Source organism: Solanum lycopersicum, chromosome 4 (assembly GCF_036512215.1).
Source record: "Solanum lycopersicum chromosome 4, SLM_r2.1".
Classification (NCBI taxonomy): domain Eukaryota; kingdom Viridiplantae; phylum Streptophyta; class Magnoliopsida; order Solanales; family Solanaceae; genus Solanum; species Solanum lycopersicum.
The window spans coordinates 4,508,265-4,526,009 of record NC_090803.1 but is presented as its reverse complement, the minus strand read 5'-3'; the positions used below and the strand labels follow the sequence as shown (position 1 = coordinate 4,526,009).

Genomic DNA, 17,745 nt, shown 5'->3' with positions numbered 1-17,745 from the left:
AATAAGTATGTCAAAAGTTTACCTTTCGTTTTGCATGACTTTACAAGTTTGATTCTTTATTTTATGTAAAGCTTCGAAAATTGTTAACTAATTCGAACTTAAATGAGTTTTAAAAAAACAATCAAGCTAGCACTGTAATAAATGAGTTCACATGAGGATAATAAAAATCTCACACGATCAATAAGATTGTTGAAACGTTATCATTATACAAGATCCAAATAAAAGTATATATAGAATTTAACTTTAGACAATTAATTTAGTCATTAAAAATCAACTTTATTTTGAAGGAATGGTCTAAGTATTTGTTTATTTATTATAAAAGAAGGGGGGAAAGTTCTTTTCTTTTTAAATAATAGTATCAACATTTTAGACCTTAAATTAAGCTACTCATTTTTTTTATATTAGTGAACAAAGTTTGTTATAACATAATCCAAAATCATGTATTACAAATACATGTCTAACATTTTATTAATTTGAATTAAATTCATTTCCTTTTTGGTTAAACTTAAAGATTTGTGTATTCTACATATACTACAACGTTACATTGCTAATTACTTAAATTTAGGATTCGTCTCTCCCTTCTCTCGTGGTGATTCAGTTAAAGCTATTAAAGTTATTATGGTCCGTCACCTAATAGTATTGATTGATGATGAGAACTAATACCAGAAATCTATAATTACTTTTGATGATGATAAATAAACCACATACACAAAAAGCAATAGTAATTTTTGATGATTACGAGTGAACTAGGTACACAAAAAGCAATAGTAACGCACAGTTATAATGGTGATCAATATATCAAAGTTAAATAAGAAAGGAAACAAGGTTATTTATGTAAATAAAGGGCGTAGATTTTTCTTCTCGCATAGAAATCAAAAATAAAAGACAAAATCTTTACAGAAAAAGGCTTTCTAAGTCAAAAATAAAATACAAAATCTTTTCAGAAAAAGGCTTTGTCTTCACGCGTATAAATCGATAAATAAATAAAAAAATTTCACATTGAAGACGATGACAGAAAACCTCTTTATTATCAACATTGTAGATGTCGAAAATTGCATGAAGAGCGTCTATAAAAATAAAGAAGCCAAGAAAATCGTTTTTGCAATTCACAGAGAATAGAAGAAAGCGAAATAAAGAGAGAGCAGCAGCAAAAAGATTCTTGTGTGAGTTTGTAAACAATTTGAAGAGTGAGAATTTGTGAGTTTGTAAATAAGAATTGTGATTGGCTTCTTGTGAATTGATTAGATCGATTATAGTTAATCGATACTAGTTGAGATTTGTGATTGATAAATTGTAATTGAAAAAATTTAAATAAAATAATAGTTGAGTTTTTCCTTCCTTGAGTGAGGAAAGTTTTCTATAAACGTATTGTTTTGTTTAAGCTCTTTCTTAGGCAAATCAAGAACCTGGTTCTTGATATAGGGGTAAGGTTTCTTCAATTGGTATCAGAACATGTCTTTTTAATAAAAGATTAAAGATTAAATTACAGCACCACCTACCCCACAAGAAGGAGTTTCTCAAACACGACCATCATTGTTCAACGGAAAATACTATGGATGGTGGAAGAACCGTATGATGGATCATTTTATAGGATAAAATCCTAATATCTGAAGCGTAGTTTTAGAAGGTCATACAATACCCATGAAGGGAGCAGTTGGATAAACAATAGTATCAAAGAAGAGAAAGGAATGAGATGTGCTGACAAGCTTGCTATTCAAAATAATGCCAAGTCTAAAAAAACCTTGATTTGTGGTATAGGGCCATATGAGAAATAGGATCTCCCCTGTCAAGATGCTAAGTCATTTTGGAAAACTCCGCAGACCGCACACGAAGGAACTACTCAAGTCAAGAAATCTAAAATTGACAACTTAAACAGACAATATGAACTATTCATGATAATGGCGGAGAAACTATTCAAGACATACAAGCTAGGTTCACATTAATTATCAATGAAATTTACTGTCTTGGTGAAATAATTCCCAATGGAAAAGCTGTCAAAAAATCCTGAGTGTCTTACCTGGATCATTGGAGAGTAAAAATTGAAGCAACTATTGAAGCGTGTGATCTAGACAAACTACCCATGTATGAACTCATCGGAAACCTCATAACATATGAACTGAAGAAAAATCAAGAGAGACAAATAGGCAGTAAAAGAAAGGAAAAGAATCTAGCTCTAAAAACCATCGCATTTGAAGATTTTGAGGATGAAAATATTGCACTTATGACCAAAAGGTTCTCCGAAATGCTAAAGAGAGGACAAACATTTCAAAAAGAAAATCCTCAAAAGAAGAGAACATTTGTGTCATAAGTGTGGAAGTATAGATCCCTTTATCAAATTTTGTCCACTCTGAGCCTTGGAATATAAGAAAAACAATCCAGACAAGTCAAATGAGGAAAAAGTGACGGATTTATTCCAAACAATAGAAGAATGACAAATCAAAAGGTTGTTGATCGCATTTGCAGCCACGTGGAGTTCAAACATTATCAGATAGATGTCAAAACTGCTTTTTTAAATGGCTATTTTCAAGAAGAAGTATTTATGAAACAACCCCCTGATTTTGAGGACCCAGCTAACATAGAACATATTTACAAACTGGATAAACATTATATAGGTTGAAGCAAGCCTCACGAGCATGGTATGGTCGTCTATCCACATTTCTTCTAACACATGGTTACTCACGTGGGAAGATAGACAATACACTATTCCTTCAAAAGCAAGGCTCAAATATGCTCATTGTGCAAATCTATGTCGATGATATTATATTTGGAGGGACTACGCCTCACTTGGAGTCGAGTTTGCTAAGTTAATGAGTAGCGAACGGGTCTTTCAATGTTAATAATATGGGTGACATCCCGACCCTGAGTATTACAAAAAGGGGAATTTATAACCCTATTGTAGATTGTTTTGTTGGCATCTGACTGAAGTTCATTCTTCAGACAAGCTGGTGCGCTATCAAAAATATTTAGTTGTCCCGTGTTTTTAGATGTCATATTGTGTTTTTCATGAGTCAACATGACTAATTTTCAAAACTATATTAGATTACATTAATTTAATATTTTAAAATAAAAAAAAATAGATATTTAAAACTATATTAAAACATTATTAGTTACATTTTTTTCATATCAATATATTCAAAAAAATATATCTTAAAATATTAATCAATTAAATCCATAATGTCTGACACTACAAAAGAAAATTATAACAACTAAAAAGGACCAAAAAAAAGTATGATAGAGGAGTTAAGACTAGAAAGTATGTTTAAAAATGAAAGACGTGACAAGAACCCTACTTTTAAACACATAATGAATCATACACATGAACATATTAATAGTTAAGAACTTAGCTTCAGGGTGTGTTTTGTAAAGCAGAAATTGAGTTTCAAGATTTAAATTTATATATTTTTCATATTAATTTTAAATGAACATACAATAATGATATATAATTGAACTAATAATCAAATATTTATTTTTATATATATAAAAAAGGTTTTGAGCAAAGTTAGTGGGTTCCCATGAACCAACAAACAACGTGAACAAATGGATCAAATTCAATACTCAATAATTAAGGTGTTTAATTAAACACAACAGATTTTCACTTACTTAAATCATATTTTACAAATTCCTTTGCTAATGAATATTCACAAGTTTATCATAAATTTTACTATTTCACCACTTAATTATTCATATCTTGTGTATATTAAATTTGCACTATTGAAATAGTTATACCTATAAAATTATTCTATAACGGGACACAAAAAGCATACTTTGCAAAATACAAATTACTAGAATGACAATATACATGAAAACACCAAATACAACACAATTCTCAAAACAAAAATTACATAAGAAATTAATAACAACACAATTCTCAAAACAAAAATTACTTAACGATATAGATACAATTTAAATACAAATTACAACCCAACACTATATGACTTGACCCAAATATATTACAAAAGAATCTTGAAATAATCTCTCAATTAAATCAACCCACTTGAAAAAAAACTATTTTTTTTTATATTTTTATTTTTATATCAAGCTCTTTTTGGAAGATTATAAGATGAAAAAATAGATGAAGCAGCAGAAAAAAAGAATCCAAAAAGACATAGACTGGCTGCAGCATTTGAAGTGTTGAGAAATTTATCCATATCACTGTTTGTAAGTCTCCTCAATTCTTCTGTCATACCAAAACTTGCTGCTGCTCCAGTAGCAAGAAAGTAGGAAATAAACTGCACAACATAAATAAATAAATTTATTTTTTCGAAATATATATGCTGACAGTATAAAAAAAATACGTACTTGTCACTATAATTACATGTAACGGGTAGAAGATCTCGGTTCTAGAGCTAGCTTTAGATCAAATCTTATATTATTATTTTTTTCTTAAAAAAAAGGGAATTTTAACATTTTTAACTGACGAGCTTGAAAGAATTTCACTCGTATAATTGTAATAGATTTTGGTAGTACATATATAACAAGTGTATAATCAATGTATACAGTATACTAGAAAAATTTATTTGATAAACGAAGATTAGAATTTGTTTTCGTTAATTTCAAATTCTAATACATAAAATTGAAATTCTAGATTCGTTATCGACTATATATAGAAAAACAAAAGGGTAAATTGATTTACCTTGTCACCATAGAAGTCTAATAGACAGAGACCCTCACCACCTAGTCTATTTCCAGTGGTCACAAAGAAAATTGAAAATGCAGTTTGGAGAAGAGTGTATGCCATTCCAATAACCACACTAGAAATCAAATATCTGAAAATTCCAAAAAAAATAAAATAATAATAAATAAATTAGACTAATAAAACTCATTAGTTTTGTCGTGTGAGCTTGCTTGCATTGTCGGTTTCAAATTCAAACAAATGAGGAGGGTTGTGGTAGATCGGCAGCCAACATAAAATTTGTCAATTCATGATGAATCCTCCTAATACAGAAAGTATGACGATGATGATATGAAATAAACTTAAATGATGAAATGACGATTCATATAATTGATTCCAATTTATTTGAGACGAGTTATTGTTATAGAATTAACTAAGAACATGAATCCCATCGAAAATATTTTTTAACGAACAAATTTTTATATATATATTTTATAGCAAAGTAGTGAAAATTAATTTTACCTGTATGCATAAAAGTTGGTAGACTTTGTTTTGATATTAATAAAATTTAGACTCGTAGTATGAGTGTTGGTGGCAATCACGATGAGTGAAATCAACAAGAAAATTAACGTAGCAACCCTCACAATAAGGCTAACAAACGGTGGAACAATAGTAGTTGATGGTAATGGTGGTGGTGCCATTTCACTTTTTGGTGAAGTATAAAAATTCTTATCGAATATAAATTATAATTATAACAAGAAGAAGTAATTAAAAAATTTTGATAACAAAAGGAAGGTTTTCTTTGTAGTGAATAATACTTTGAGGTATGTTTGGTTATATAAAGAAAAAAAAAAGGATAATTACAAAAAAAAATAAAAAGAAATTGGACTTTGTCTTAAGTCAAAAAATAATATACAACTCAAATTACATTTGTATTTTATAATTGATATTACTACGGTTTCCATATGTAGAGAGTTTACTTTGAATATTTTGATAGATATATATTCCTCGACTTATCCTAAATGACGCGTAAGTTGAAGAAGTATTTATAATGATGAATTTAAATAATATGATATAATAAAATTCAAATAATAGTTATAATGTAACGGATAATAATCAGTCAAATAAGGAATAAATGTTTGAATTTGAATGGGCGTAAGCTTTTAACTATTTTCCTTTTTGTATTAAGATTTAAACACTTTTTTTTGTCTGAATAAATCTTAGTCATTTAGATTTTAAACAAAGTTTTAATATTAATATTATTAAAAGGTAATTTTGTGTGGATAATTATTACAACTACTACAAGTCATCATCACTAATCACCTCTAGGCTCTATCATCAATATCATCGCCCCTCGATCATTTACAGTACTATTATAGTCTATTTCTATTGTATCAATTATTTTCATCATCACAAGTAATATTACTGTCCATTGCCATCAATAGATCATCAAGCACCACACATTCATCAGTTATCGCCAATTATTAACTAACTTCATTATCACAATCATCACCTGTCCTCATTATTATAACTATCATCATCATTATTTTAACCATTAACACCAACTATTAACATCATCATCACCATCGCTACAAACAATCTCCACAGTCTAGTAAATATAAATTTATTAATTTTTATGTAAATAATTATTATAGTTTTGTAGTATTTAGTTATTATTAATTTTAATTGTATATTTATTAGGCTTACAAATAAATAAATTGTGTATATTCAAATATTAAAAAATACGGTTAACTATTTCTCATTCTGATTTAGAGATAATATTTTAATCATTCAAATATATAATTAAAATTCATATATCATAATAGCATAGAGGATAAATAAGCTTAGTGCGAGCCCATATTATAATTACTTGATTAATCTAGCCATTTGGTTGTATTTATTTTTCATGAAACAGCTCATCATTCTAAAGTAGAAATATAATATTCTACTAATCCTAAAGATAGGTTTAATTTACTTATAAAATGAGGATTTTTTCTAAGAAAAAAAATGGGCTGGTATTTCATCGACTTTTGATGAAGATTAGTGAGGCTAGCCACTAATACCTAGTATTCCTCACTAAAAATTGGAGAACCTAACTATATTTAATTAAATTAAACGGATTAAAATAGGTTGAATTATAAAATAAATTGATCATTAATTCATATTAAAATTAAATAAATTGTACGAGTCATGATTATTGTATGATTGACTATATATATCGCTCTTACTATCGTATTTAACTATTAAAGCTTTAGATTTGATCGTTACAAATAAAAAGACTTACGATCAGCGTAAAAATATTTTTCTTTAATAAATTTATTTTGTGGCATAAATTTACATTAGTTAAGTGAAAGTTTTTAATTAAAAAAAGAAGTCAAATCCAATTATTAGGTATCATATCAATCATATTTCTTCGATTTAACAACACTTTGGTCTATCATATACAAATAATGATGTCAATCTCGAAATGTTTAATCAAAACACAATAGCATTCACTTAATTAAATTATATTAGTATGGATTCTTTTGCCTTTTTCCTCGTTATTATTCACAAATTTACTACTCTCTCTATCCCTAATTAAAATATAAAAATTAAATTAAAATATATTCCATCAAAAATATAGTAAATGCAATATCCGAAATTGAAAATCCTCAAAATAAAGAAAATACAAAAAAAAAACCTTAAAATTATATAATAAGACTAATTGCATTACATGACACACCTTTGACCAAGTGTAAACCAAAAAAAAAAAAGATTTCATAATATTGCAACAATTAATTTATAAAATTATTAAAGTAAGATTTTTTTTTCCCTTTAAAATTAAGCTCTTTTTGGAAGATTATAAGATGAAAAAACAGATGAAACAGCAGAAAAAAAGAATCCAATAAGACAAAGACTGGCTGCAGCATTTGAAGTGTTGAGAAATTTATTATCACTGCCTGCAAGTCTCTTAAATTCTTCTGTCATACCAAAACTTGCTGCTGCTCCAGTTGCAAGGAAGTAGGAAATAAACTGCACAACATAAATAAATTAATTATTTATTCACGCTTAATATATATATATATATATTGATGATGTAAAATATATTTATATAATAATTTGTAAGTACGTACTTGATAAAAAAGAAAGAGAAACTTTTCAGAAATAGCATAGATAATAGACATAATGAAGCTATATATCTATAGTATCGGTGATTACATTCCATAGTTATAATTTTGCTTGTCATTTGGAGGCTGCAGTTTATATATTTAGATTGCCTGTGTTTGTATATTTTGTTTGCAAAAATATACAAACATTGTAAATATATACAAATAGAGACTGTGATTTGTATATTTCGCCTTGTCTATTTGTATATTTCACTTATAAATATACAAACAAAGTAATTTATTATAAATATCTCATAAATCATGTATAAATAATTAGGGTATGTATAAATTATCAATTTATATAATCGAAAATCAAATTATACAAATTTTGAATTTATACAATTAGGAATCAAATTATATGAGTTCTAAATTTATACAATTAAATAACCAAATAATAAAATATCGCAAAATTATATCCAAAAATTAAAAATAATCAAAATTTTAGCTATATTACATAATACACTCTAGATATTTTCCATTTGGTGTAATTTTCCATAAAACAATAGTACTTTAACTTAATTACTACTATTACGTGTTAAGCTACATTAATTATGTGACAAAATATTTACATGTTTGTAATTAGTAGAGACAGATTCATCGAAATTTCACTTGTCTAGTCGTAATAAATTGTAGTAGTACATATAACCAGTGTATAATCAATATTATACTGACAAAAAACATTTCAAAAAATAAATATTGAGATTGAATTAGTAGGAAAAAAAGTATTATTCTCATGTGAAAAATTTGAAAGTTTTTTATGGGTAAGAATATATTTTTCGCCATGCGTTTTTTTAATAAGTTGGTCCATTAAAAATAAGTCAAAAAATCTAGCACTGTGTTTGCAATGAAATTTCTAGAACAAATTTAGTACTGTGTTCAATGAGTTGGTACGATCTATGGTACAAATTTCTTACTGATTCGCGATGAAATTTCTATTGCGGTATTTCTATCTATTATTTTGGAGATTTATGATTCTTTTGTTTGTTCTTTTTTTTTTTTGTTCCAATATATTTTCTTTCTACTTTTTCAATATATAAATATAGGAAAAATAATAAAGGAAAATAATATAATTAAAGAAAAAATAATTAATTTACCTTATCACCATAAAAGTCAAATAGACAAAATCCCTCACCACCAAAACGATTTCCAGTAGTTACAAAGAAAATTGAGAATGCACTTTGTAGAAGAGTATATGCCATTCCAATAACCACAGTAGAAATTAAATATCTGCATATATATTTTCAGTAAAAATTAATCATAATGTATATATTGAATAAATTTCCAATAAAATATCAAAAGAATTTTGTGTTTTTTTTTTTGGTAGTGATTAGAAATGAATATTACCTGTAAGCGTAAAAGTCATTAAACTTAGTTTTGTCAACGTTACCATCCTCATCAATAGATTTTTCAGTGTTGGTAGCAATTATGATGAGTGAAATCAACAAGCAAATGAACGTAAGAATCCTCACGATGAGGCCAACAAATGGTGGAATTGTACTGGTTATTGGTGGTAATGATGGTTGTGCCATTTGGAAACTATATTATACTAATAAATTAAATTAAAAAAATAATTGAAATTTGTTGATGCTAATTAAAGGTTTTTCTTCTTGTGATTGTTTATATAGAAAAAGGATAATGCATGGGGAAAAAAACGTTGACTTTGTCTTAGTCAAAAGTCAATGTGTACAACTCAAGTGCATTGTGTAATTGATAGAGTGATATTTAGTTTCACATGCAAGAGTTTACTTTTGTTTTTTTTTCTTTTCTAAATAATGTCTAATATATATTTTATCAATTTAGAAAAACTAAGTAAATTATTCATGTCATTGGTTAAATTAATTAATTCATGTTTATTGATTGAAAATTTGAGTTTCAAAAAAATTTAAATAAAGATAGAAAGGTAAAATTACATTATTTCTTAATGCAAGTGTAAAATAAAAAAATAATACATAAAATGGAACGAAGAAAGTACCGTACATTCTCAATCTCAATTGAAAGCGTATTTGCATGTCTCCATCAAAGGAATAAGCATGCCATTTATATGCGAGCTGATTTCGACAATATAAACATTAAAACGAAATAGGACTTTTAAAAAAATAAGGGGAAATGTATAAACAAAAATAACCAAATTAATATCTTCGTTTATTTTTTAAAAAATTATATACAAATATTCTTAAAACAATTTTTTCTTATTAATGCACCAAAATTTTTTAAGAAATTGAGTAAGAGAAACCTATTCATTTTTTGAAAAAATTAATTTTCGTGAAAAAACATTATATTTCGTATCAAACACGCTCTAAGTAACAATTACTTTAATTCGCAATAGTCTTGGAATGGAAATTTCCTAGTGAACACACTTGGTTTTTTTATTTTCTTAGAATTTTGTGTCATTTTCTCTTATATTCGTTGATTCAACAATTGCGATTCCGTCGATTACTCAATTAGTATTGACATGGAAAATAAGAAGTTGACTTAGAAGAATAAATTATCACCACTCAATTTGGACCAACATGCCAACATGTCATATTTATTTATTTTATTATAATGTAAAAACTTTATCTTAAATATTTAGGGTGAGATTGAGGTGTGAATAGCACAATAGGATGTTGATTATAATATTAGCAATCTATATAATGTTTTGATGAAAATTTTGAGTATTAAAAATTGATTAATGATGTCTAAGAGTATAATTGAGATAATTGTGAAAGAAATTAATTTATGTTTAAAAGTCGTTTTTTTATCATTTTTTATGGAAGATTATTTTTCAAGCATAATTAGAGCTCTCAAAATGGACTAGCCCATCCCATTCAGGCTAATTCATACAGGTTTTAATATTTTACAGGTCAGGTCGGGCTAGCCCATTTTTGGTTGTGGGCTGGAAAATAATCGGCACAATCCATAAATACGTGGGCTACAGGCTTGCCGTGCTAGCTCACTTTTTAAAAATTATCTATTTTTTAATTATTAATTTAAATTATAATTTAAAAATATTATCATATATATCGACAAAACAATATTACATGATGTAAATGTTACTACTTGTTAGTCAAATTCACAAATAAAATTGTCTTTGTAAAATATTTATTAAGTTAAGTTACCATTTTCAAAAAAACAAAAAAAAATAAGTTTTTTCAAGTAAAATTATAAATATTTAAATAGATAAATAGAAATATTAACCTAATTGTTTTTGAGTATGGACTCTCTTTAATTTTAAAATTTTAATATTATATTATATTTTTTAATTAAATTTTATTGGTTCACGGGTCGGCCCTACCGATATTTCTCAAGCCCCTCAAATCAACAGACTTATTTAGGCTGGGCTAAAAAACCCCTTTTTTCTTAAATGGACTTCAAAAATCTTAGTCAGCTTACTAATTTCCGGATTAGGCAAGATCGGCCCAACAGACTTAACCTATATTGACGGCTCTACTCATCGGAGCTCGAACGGAAGAAACTTTTTGTTTTTTATGTTTATCTTACCGTTCATTTTGAATTTAAGTGATATTGGTGCACCCGAAATCTTTAAATTCTGAATTAACCTAATATGGTAATTAAAAGAACAAAAAGTGTATGCTCCAAAGTACTTAGTGTACACACATATTGTTGCAATTGCTTAATTATTTGATGGATCTAGCAAGTTGTATTTATTTTTCATAGAATTAACAGTTCATCATTCTAAGGTCAATTAATTAATATTCTGATGAGATTAAAGAACATGTTTAAGCTACTAATTGTGGATTTCTTCCAAGTTTTGTTAGCTGGTATTTTATTGACTTTTGCCAATAAGTGAAGCTGGACACGAATATCGAGTATTTTTTTGCTAAAAATTAGAGTATCAAATAAATGAATTCTGTGAACAAGAGTAATATTTATGAGTTCAATTTTAAGATCTTAAATCCAATCAATTGCGTGTTCAATGATCGTAATGAAATAGTAAATACTTATTGATCCTTCGCAGAGATTTCACTTAATTATCCGGTGAAATTTCTGACACATATCCTAATTAATTGGATCATTAAAAGAACCTAAAAAAAGACACTTCTAAATGTTATATTTATTGGTTTAGTGAAAATATTGACGCCAATATAACTTGTCACTCGTTAAACATTATAATTAGTGAATTATTGATTAATATTGAACTTCTTTTCCCTATTAATCAAAATCATAGTGGAAAAGAAATACGTGGGTAGGAAAGACTCTAATTTTCCCCATTGAGCTGTTTACGACCCTACTTGTTATTGGGGTAGAGTTAGATGATAAGTTTTTTAAAGAGCAACTTTCACATATAGCAAATAAAAAATTCATATGTGTATGCTATAGCAAACTTTGCATAATTGCGGTACATAGCAAACATAAAACTGTATAATTTGCTATACATATACAATTGTATAATTTATTGACCTAAATTGTATCATTTGTTGGCCTAAATTGTATAATTCGCTGGCCTATTTCGCTGCAATTGTATAATTTGTTTTGCATACAGTTGAATCGAATTAAAATGTATGTATATTGTATAATTATAAGTGTATAGCAAGAAGATATATGTTTTTCTCGCTTTATACAAAAAACAGAAACACAATATATACACTTCTGTTGTATAAAGCTGTAGAAAATTGTATTTCACTGCAATTGTATAATTCGCAATTGTATAATTCGTTGGCCTTTTTCTCAGCAATATTTGAAGTAAAATATTTGTAAATTGTATAATTAAGTGTATAACACGAAGATATACATTTTTGCATGTGTATATACAATTTTCTCTCGCTTTATACAAAACAGAAACAAAATTATACACTTCTGTGTATAAAGCGAGAGAGGCGAGCGAGAATGGAGAGTGACGAGCTTTATTTTTTGGAGAGAGACACTGACAAATTTTAGCTAATGTTTGCTATGGATCACAATTAAATCAAACCCTAGCCATTCCATTTAATTTAGGTTATTAGTTTGCTATTATATACAATTTTCCCTATTTTAAATTCATTTAAAATTAGGGCTTATAAGTTTGATCCATATAAATTCTTGGCCCTTAAGGCTTGATTGGGGCAGGGTCAGGATCGGCTCATGAGCTAAAATTATTTATTTAAGAGTAACTTAAAGAAATCTAACTAATGTATGTGTTAATTAATTACTTAGATGCACATTGTGTTGTAGTATTACGAATCTTATCAAATGATGGTGTGATGTATCTTGAATACATAGACTCAAAATTATGTGTCGTTTATTTTAGATACACTCTATCCACGTGAATTGACATGTATCTAGGATATTTACTCTGATATCACACACTAGTCTCTCTCCTATCTCATTCTTCACTCGCTTATCTGGCTCTTGTATCTGACATGCATCACACCATATAAATGTACTTCGTCTATCTAGTATCCTAGATACATGTTAATCAGACTAGTTTTTTTTCCATTGTTATTAAAATAACACCATTATTTTTTATATTTGATTTGTAAATCTTCTTATTTTCTTGATGTTATAGAATTTTAAGTTTGAAAAAAAAAGGGACTAACCTGCCCTAACTCGCGTCCTTCCAGAATTACGTGGATTGATCATTTTCATACCCTTCCAAATGAAGGGCCGACCAACCCTAGCCCATCAAATGTGTTGGCCCGCGAGGCGTGGGCTGGACTGATCTTTTTTAACAAAACGAGCGGTGATTGGTGCATCTTAAAAAAAAAGTTTAATAAGTGATATTTTATGTAAATGTCTTACCCCCTCCCTTTTTTATGCGCTACGAATCTAAATTACTTGGTCCTAAAAGAATGTAAACATATACTATGTATAGTAAAACTTCAAAAGAAATATAAGATATATATTACTCTACCAATTCAATATGTTATACAAAAGAATTAGACAAAATAAGGAAATTAAATGTCCATATATATTTATAAAATTAGCAATCATACATGTAATCATCCTTAAATAATTTAAATGAAATAAAAGATGAAATCATATTGCATACAAATCCAGCAAGACAAAAACTAGCAGCTGCATTTTCTTTGTTAAGAAAATCAACGGTCACCATAGCATGATTTGGCAATCGACTCAAATCCACCGTTAATCCAAATCCTGCTGCTGCACCCGTACCCACTATCATCGACATTATCTGTTTAATTAATTATAATATATACGTAAGACACATAATTTTTGACCTATATACTCAGTATAATTTTCTATATATATAATATAATTTTTCAACGAAAAGTGTTAAAGTTGGATATTCTGAATAACTTTAGATATCAATTGTTGTAGTTAAACAATAACTATACTCTTTGAATTTCAAATTTGTCTCTTGACGGACACTAGAGCAGTCAAAACGGGCTTAGCCCATGGGCCGGTCCAACCTAACCCAACCCGTTATTGGGATAGGGTTGAGATAAGTTTTTCAAGCCCGTTTAAAATTAGGGCTTATGAGCCCGATCATATAAGCCCTTATTCTTTGAGGCTTGATCGGGGCCGGACCAGGGTTGGCCCATGGGCTAACACATTTTATTTAATGGTAACTTACAATAGTATACGATTAAATTACTTAGAGACACACTATGTTGCAGTATTATGAATCTACCAGATTTTGGTATGTCCAGATTGTATCTCAGAACATATGGACTCAAAATTAGGTTAATTTATTCTAGGTACACTCTATTCAAGTAGATTTGCATGTATCTAGGATATATAGAAAAATCTCGAGCACTCACTTGTCTCCATCTTACTTGTTACTATCTTATCTCGCTTGTTTATATGTTATGCGAGATATATATTAATTACACTAAAAAATTTTGCTAGTAGTATAAAAACAACACCATTGTTTACCATATTTAATTTGAAAATCTTCTCATTTTCTTGATGTTATAGAATTATAAGTTTGAAATGAAAATAATGCTAGCCTGCCCCAACCCTCGACCCTTCTAGGGTTGGGCTGGGTTGAACATTTTCATGCCCTCCCAAATGAAGAGCCAACCTGCTCTAGCCCTCAAATTCAATGGCTCGCGAGGCTTGAGCCATGTGAAATTGAACCAGCCCTTCTTAACAACTCTAATCGACATTTTTAAAAAATATAATATAAGCAATCTACCATTACACTAGCATTAATAACTGATTTCATGAAATTTGGATAGTATAGAATGTTCTATATTCGTAGTCCCTTTATCACTTTTTTTAATCTAAAGATTAATACTAATAAATGACTTGAACTTTCCATTTAACCTGTAATAACAAATTTTTGTAGTCATATAAAAATGTTATTCCCTTTGTTCAGTTTGTTTCTATATAAAATTTAAGATTTTTAAAATTTATAATCTCAAACATATTATCATATTATTTGTATAATATTATTAGTATGACTATTAAATATGATATTTGTATATTAAAAAAACTAAAATTTGTTATGAATTCACTCTCAAATCCATTATGAAATTGCTCATAGTTAATATAATATTTTAATAATTCATTACTAAATCGATTTAACAACAAATTATTCTATTTAACTACCAATTTTGTTCGTCCCTAATTTTTATTTTTTAAAATAGTAGTATGACTATACATAGAAGATTTTCATTAAGGAAATATAAAAAAAATTGCATTGAGCGAATCATCAATGAAATTATCAAATAAAGTCAAAAGAAATGAAGTATATCAGATATCACGATTAAGATCATAACTTTTACAAGTGTTCTTTTATTCACACAAATATTATAGCATATTCAACATTATAAAGTTCAAAAATCTTAATTTAGTTCTTTTAAACTCGATATGTTGGATCAAACTGTGTCATATAAAATTAAAATTGAGAGAGTATTAAAGCAATTATGAGGAAAATGGGATGTACCTTGTCAGCATATACATCAAAGTGAGTGAGTTTATCACTTATACAATCTCCAGTCTTGGCTTGGATTATTGCAATTGCAGTTTGTATAAGGGAATATATAAATCCAGTACCAGAACAAGCAAGCATGTAACTGTCAAATCATCATTTATAACATCAAATATAAAAAAATAATATTATTCCAAGATTTAAATGATATACTATATACACTAAATATACATAATTTTTATATCATTAATTTAATAAATTTTTGAATTATTATATCAGACTTGATATAGAGGATTACAAGTTTCTTGCAAATCAACATAACAATAGGCTAGAGCTAAGCAAGTATTAATAGTTGATCATTTCACGATTTAAATCTATGATTTATAGGTCACAGTAAAATCTTAATTTTATCGTTGTTTTATATCTAACCTAAATAAAAATATGCAATCATAGGAAGACTTCCTGTGCACAAAACATCCGGTTAGAGGTGGAGCCAGTCCTTTTGACAAAAAATTACAATGTATATATAAGATTCAAATAATTTTTTTGATATATATGTATATTAGATGTTGAGTTCCCTTTGACTTTTTGTGTAATTACTTTTTTATATCTTCAATGCCCTGAATTAAAATGTTATATCTGCCACTGCATCGACACGCATGATTGGAAAAGGATTACACCCAAGATCAAGTATTAATGCAAGCAACCTAGCAAGCTATCTTGACACAAATATCAACAGTTGATTTTACGATCCGAATTTATGACTTATAGCCTATAATAAGTTGATTTCTTGAAAATAACTTTATCGTACATAACTCTAACACTACCCTATAAATGAAAGATTCAATTACAGAAATGATGAATATGACTGACTAATTTTACGACTCAAACTAATGATCGGTCTATGACATATGGATAACACAGATCAGAGACAACTCTATTGTTACTCCGAGACTCGCAAGAAGTTAAAAGATGAAACGCTTACCGATAAGCATAGAAATCAGTAAAATGATACTTGACTTCAACTTCACCATGAAATATTGAAGCAACAGACATATTAGAAGAAGAAGTTGTAAGAATTGTGACACAAGTTGCTAAAGAAACAAATGAAACAAGTCTTAACAAGAGATTCACAATTGCTAAACAACCCATTTTTCTTCTTTCTTTTTTTTTTTTTTGGCTCTCTCTAAATTATTTCAACTTTTTCAAATTTATAATATGAAGGACATACAAATTATAATTTTTCTCATATAATATAAGAAACATTCGAATCTTCATTATTGTCTCACTATTCAAATGTTGACATAGACTTACCTCATTATAAGTTAATTTCTTTGTAATATAATATAGGCTGCTAACAAAGTTGTTTGAATTGGCGTTTGTTTTTATATTGAATTGTTAATTTTCGAATACAACATTCGTTTTAATTGTAAGTAAAAAAAAAATTATATTATATTCCTAAATTTATCATTAAGTAGACTAATTTGATATAATTGTGTCATTATCTTGTTTCTTTAGCTTTCTTGTTAATTACCTTACTTACATATATATATATATATATATATATATATATATATATATATATATATATATATATATATATATATATACATATATATATATTGAGGATATATATTCATATATTGTTAAAGTATTATTAGATGTATAAATAATGGAGATAAGCTTTTTTCTGAAGAAATGAAAAATTGAAAATGTTAGATATTTATATTAATTGTTGTATCATAATTTGGTTGGTGGTTAATGAAACAATGGGTGAGTTAAGGTTGTCAAGAATATTCAAAAATTTTAAAAACAATTAGAGATAGATATGAGAGTAGACATGGCGAAGACATGCACAATTGACCTAATAATTAATTAATTAGTTTAGTACAAATATTCTTTTTCTCTAGTGATATAATAATTAATTAGATTTGCCCTTTCACATCTCAAATTGTCTAATATAGTAAGCCATAATATTAATTATATTACTATTTTTTTTATCTTCAACTTGAGTTACCTAGTGGCAAAGATTAAAAATTTATGAAAATTCTCAAAATCAACATTGTCATTGATATATATGTTGCAACGATAATTTAATTATTACTAGATAGTATAAATTAGATAGTATAAACTTGTGCAAGCACGAGCTCAATATTTAGTCGTTCATAATT

General features: G+C 27.5%; 3 protein-coding genes across 4 annotated transcripts; all 3 read right to left on the bottom strand.

Moving 5' to 3' along the window:
- Positions 1 to 3,761: 3,761 nt before the first annotated feature.
- Positions 3,762 to 5,425, bottom strand: LOC101261507 (CASP-like protein PIMP1). Its single transcript, XM_004236701.5, has 3 exons — positions 5,135 to 5,425; positions 4,634 to 4,766; positions 3,762 to 4,229 (listed from the first exon to the last, which is right to left on the bottom strand). The coding sequence occupies exons 1-3, from the start codon at positions 5,311 to 5,313 to the stop codon at positions 4,035 to 4,037; spliced, it is 507 nt and encodes a 168-aa protein (XP_004236749.1). The 5' UTR covers positions 5,314 to 5,425; the 3' UTR covers positions 3,762 to 4,034.
- A 1,772-nt stretch (positions 5,426 to 7,197) lies between these two features.
- Positions 7,198 to 9,454, bottom strand: LOC101261803 (CASP-like protein PIMP1). Its single transcript, XM_004236702.5, has 3 exons — positions 9,103 to 9,454; positions 8,853 to 8,985; positions 7,198 to 7,624 (listed from the first exon to the last, which is right to left on the bottom strand). The coding sequence occupies exons 1-3, from the start codon at positions 9,285 to 9,287 to the stop codon at positions 7,433 to 7,435; spliced, it is 510 nt and encodes a 169-aa protein (XP_004236750.1). The 5' UTR covers positions 9,288 to 9,454; the 3' UTR covers positions 7,198 to 7,432.
- Positions 9,455 to 13,623: 4,169 nt separating this feature from the next.
- On the bottom strand, positions 13,624 to 16,803 carry LOC104646699 (CASP-like protein 4D1). Of its 2 annotated transcripts, none has more exons than XM_010320954.4 (3): positions 16,560 to 16,803; positions 15,590 to 15,719; positions 13,624 to 13,870 (listed from the first exon to the last, which is right to left on the bottom strand). In XM_010320954.4, exons 1-3 carry the CDS (start codon positions 16,724 to 16,726, stop codon positions 13,658 to 13,660), a joined length of 510 nt encoding a protein of 169 aa, XP_010319256.1. In that variant the 5' UTR covers positions 16,727 to 16,803; the 3' UTR covers positions 13,624 to 13,657. The 2 variants fall into 2 exon arrangements, with proteins under 2 accessions (XP_010319256.1, XP_010319257.1); XM_010320955.4 differs by having other exon boundaries at positions 13,624 to 13,839; positions 16,560 to 16,796.
- Positions 16,804 to 17,745: the final 942 nt, after the last annotated feature.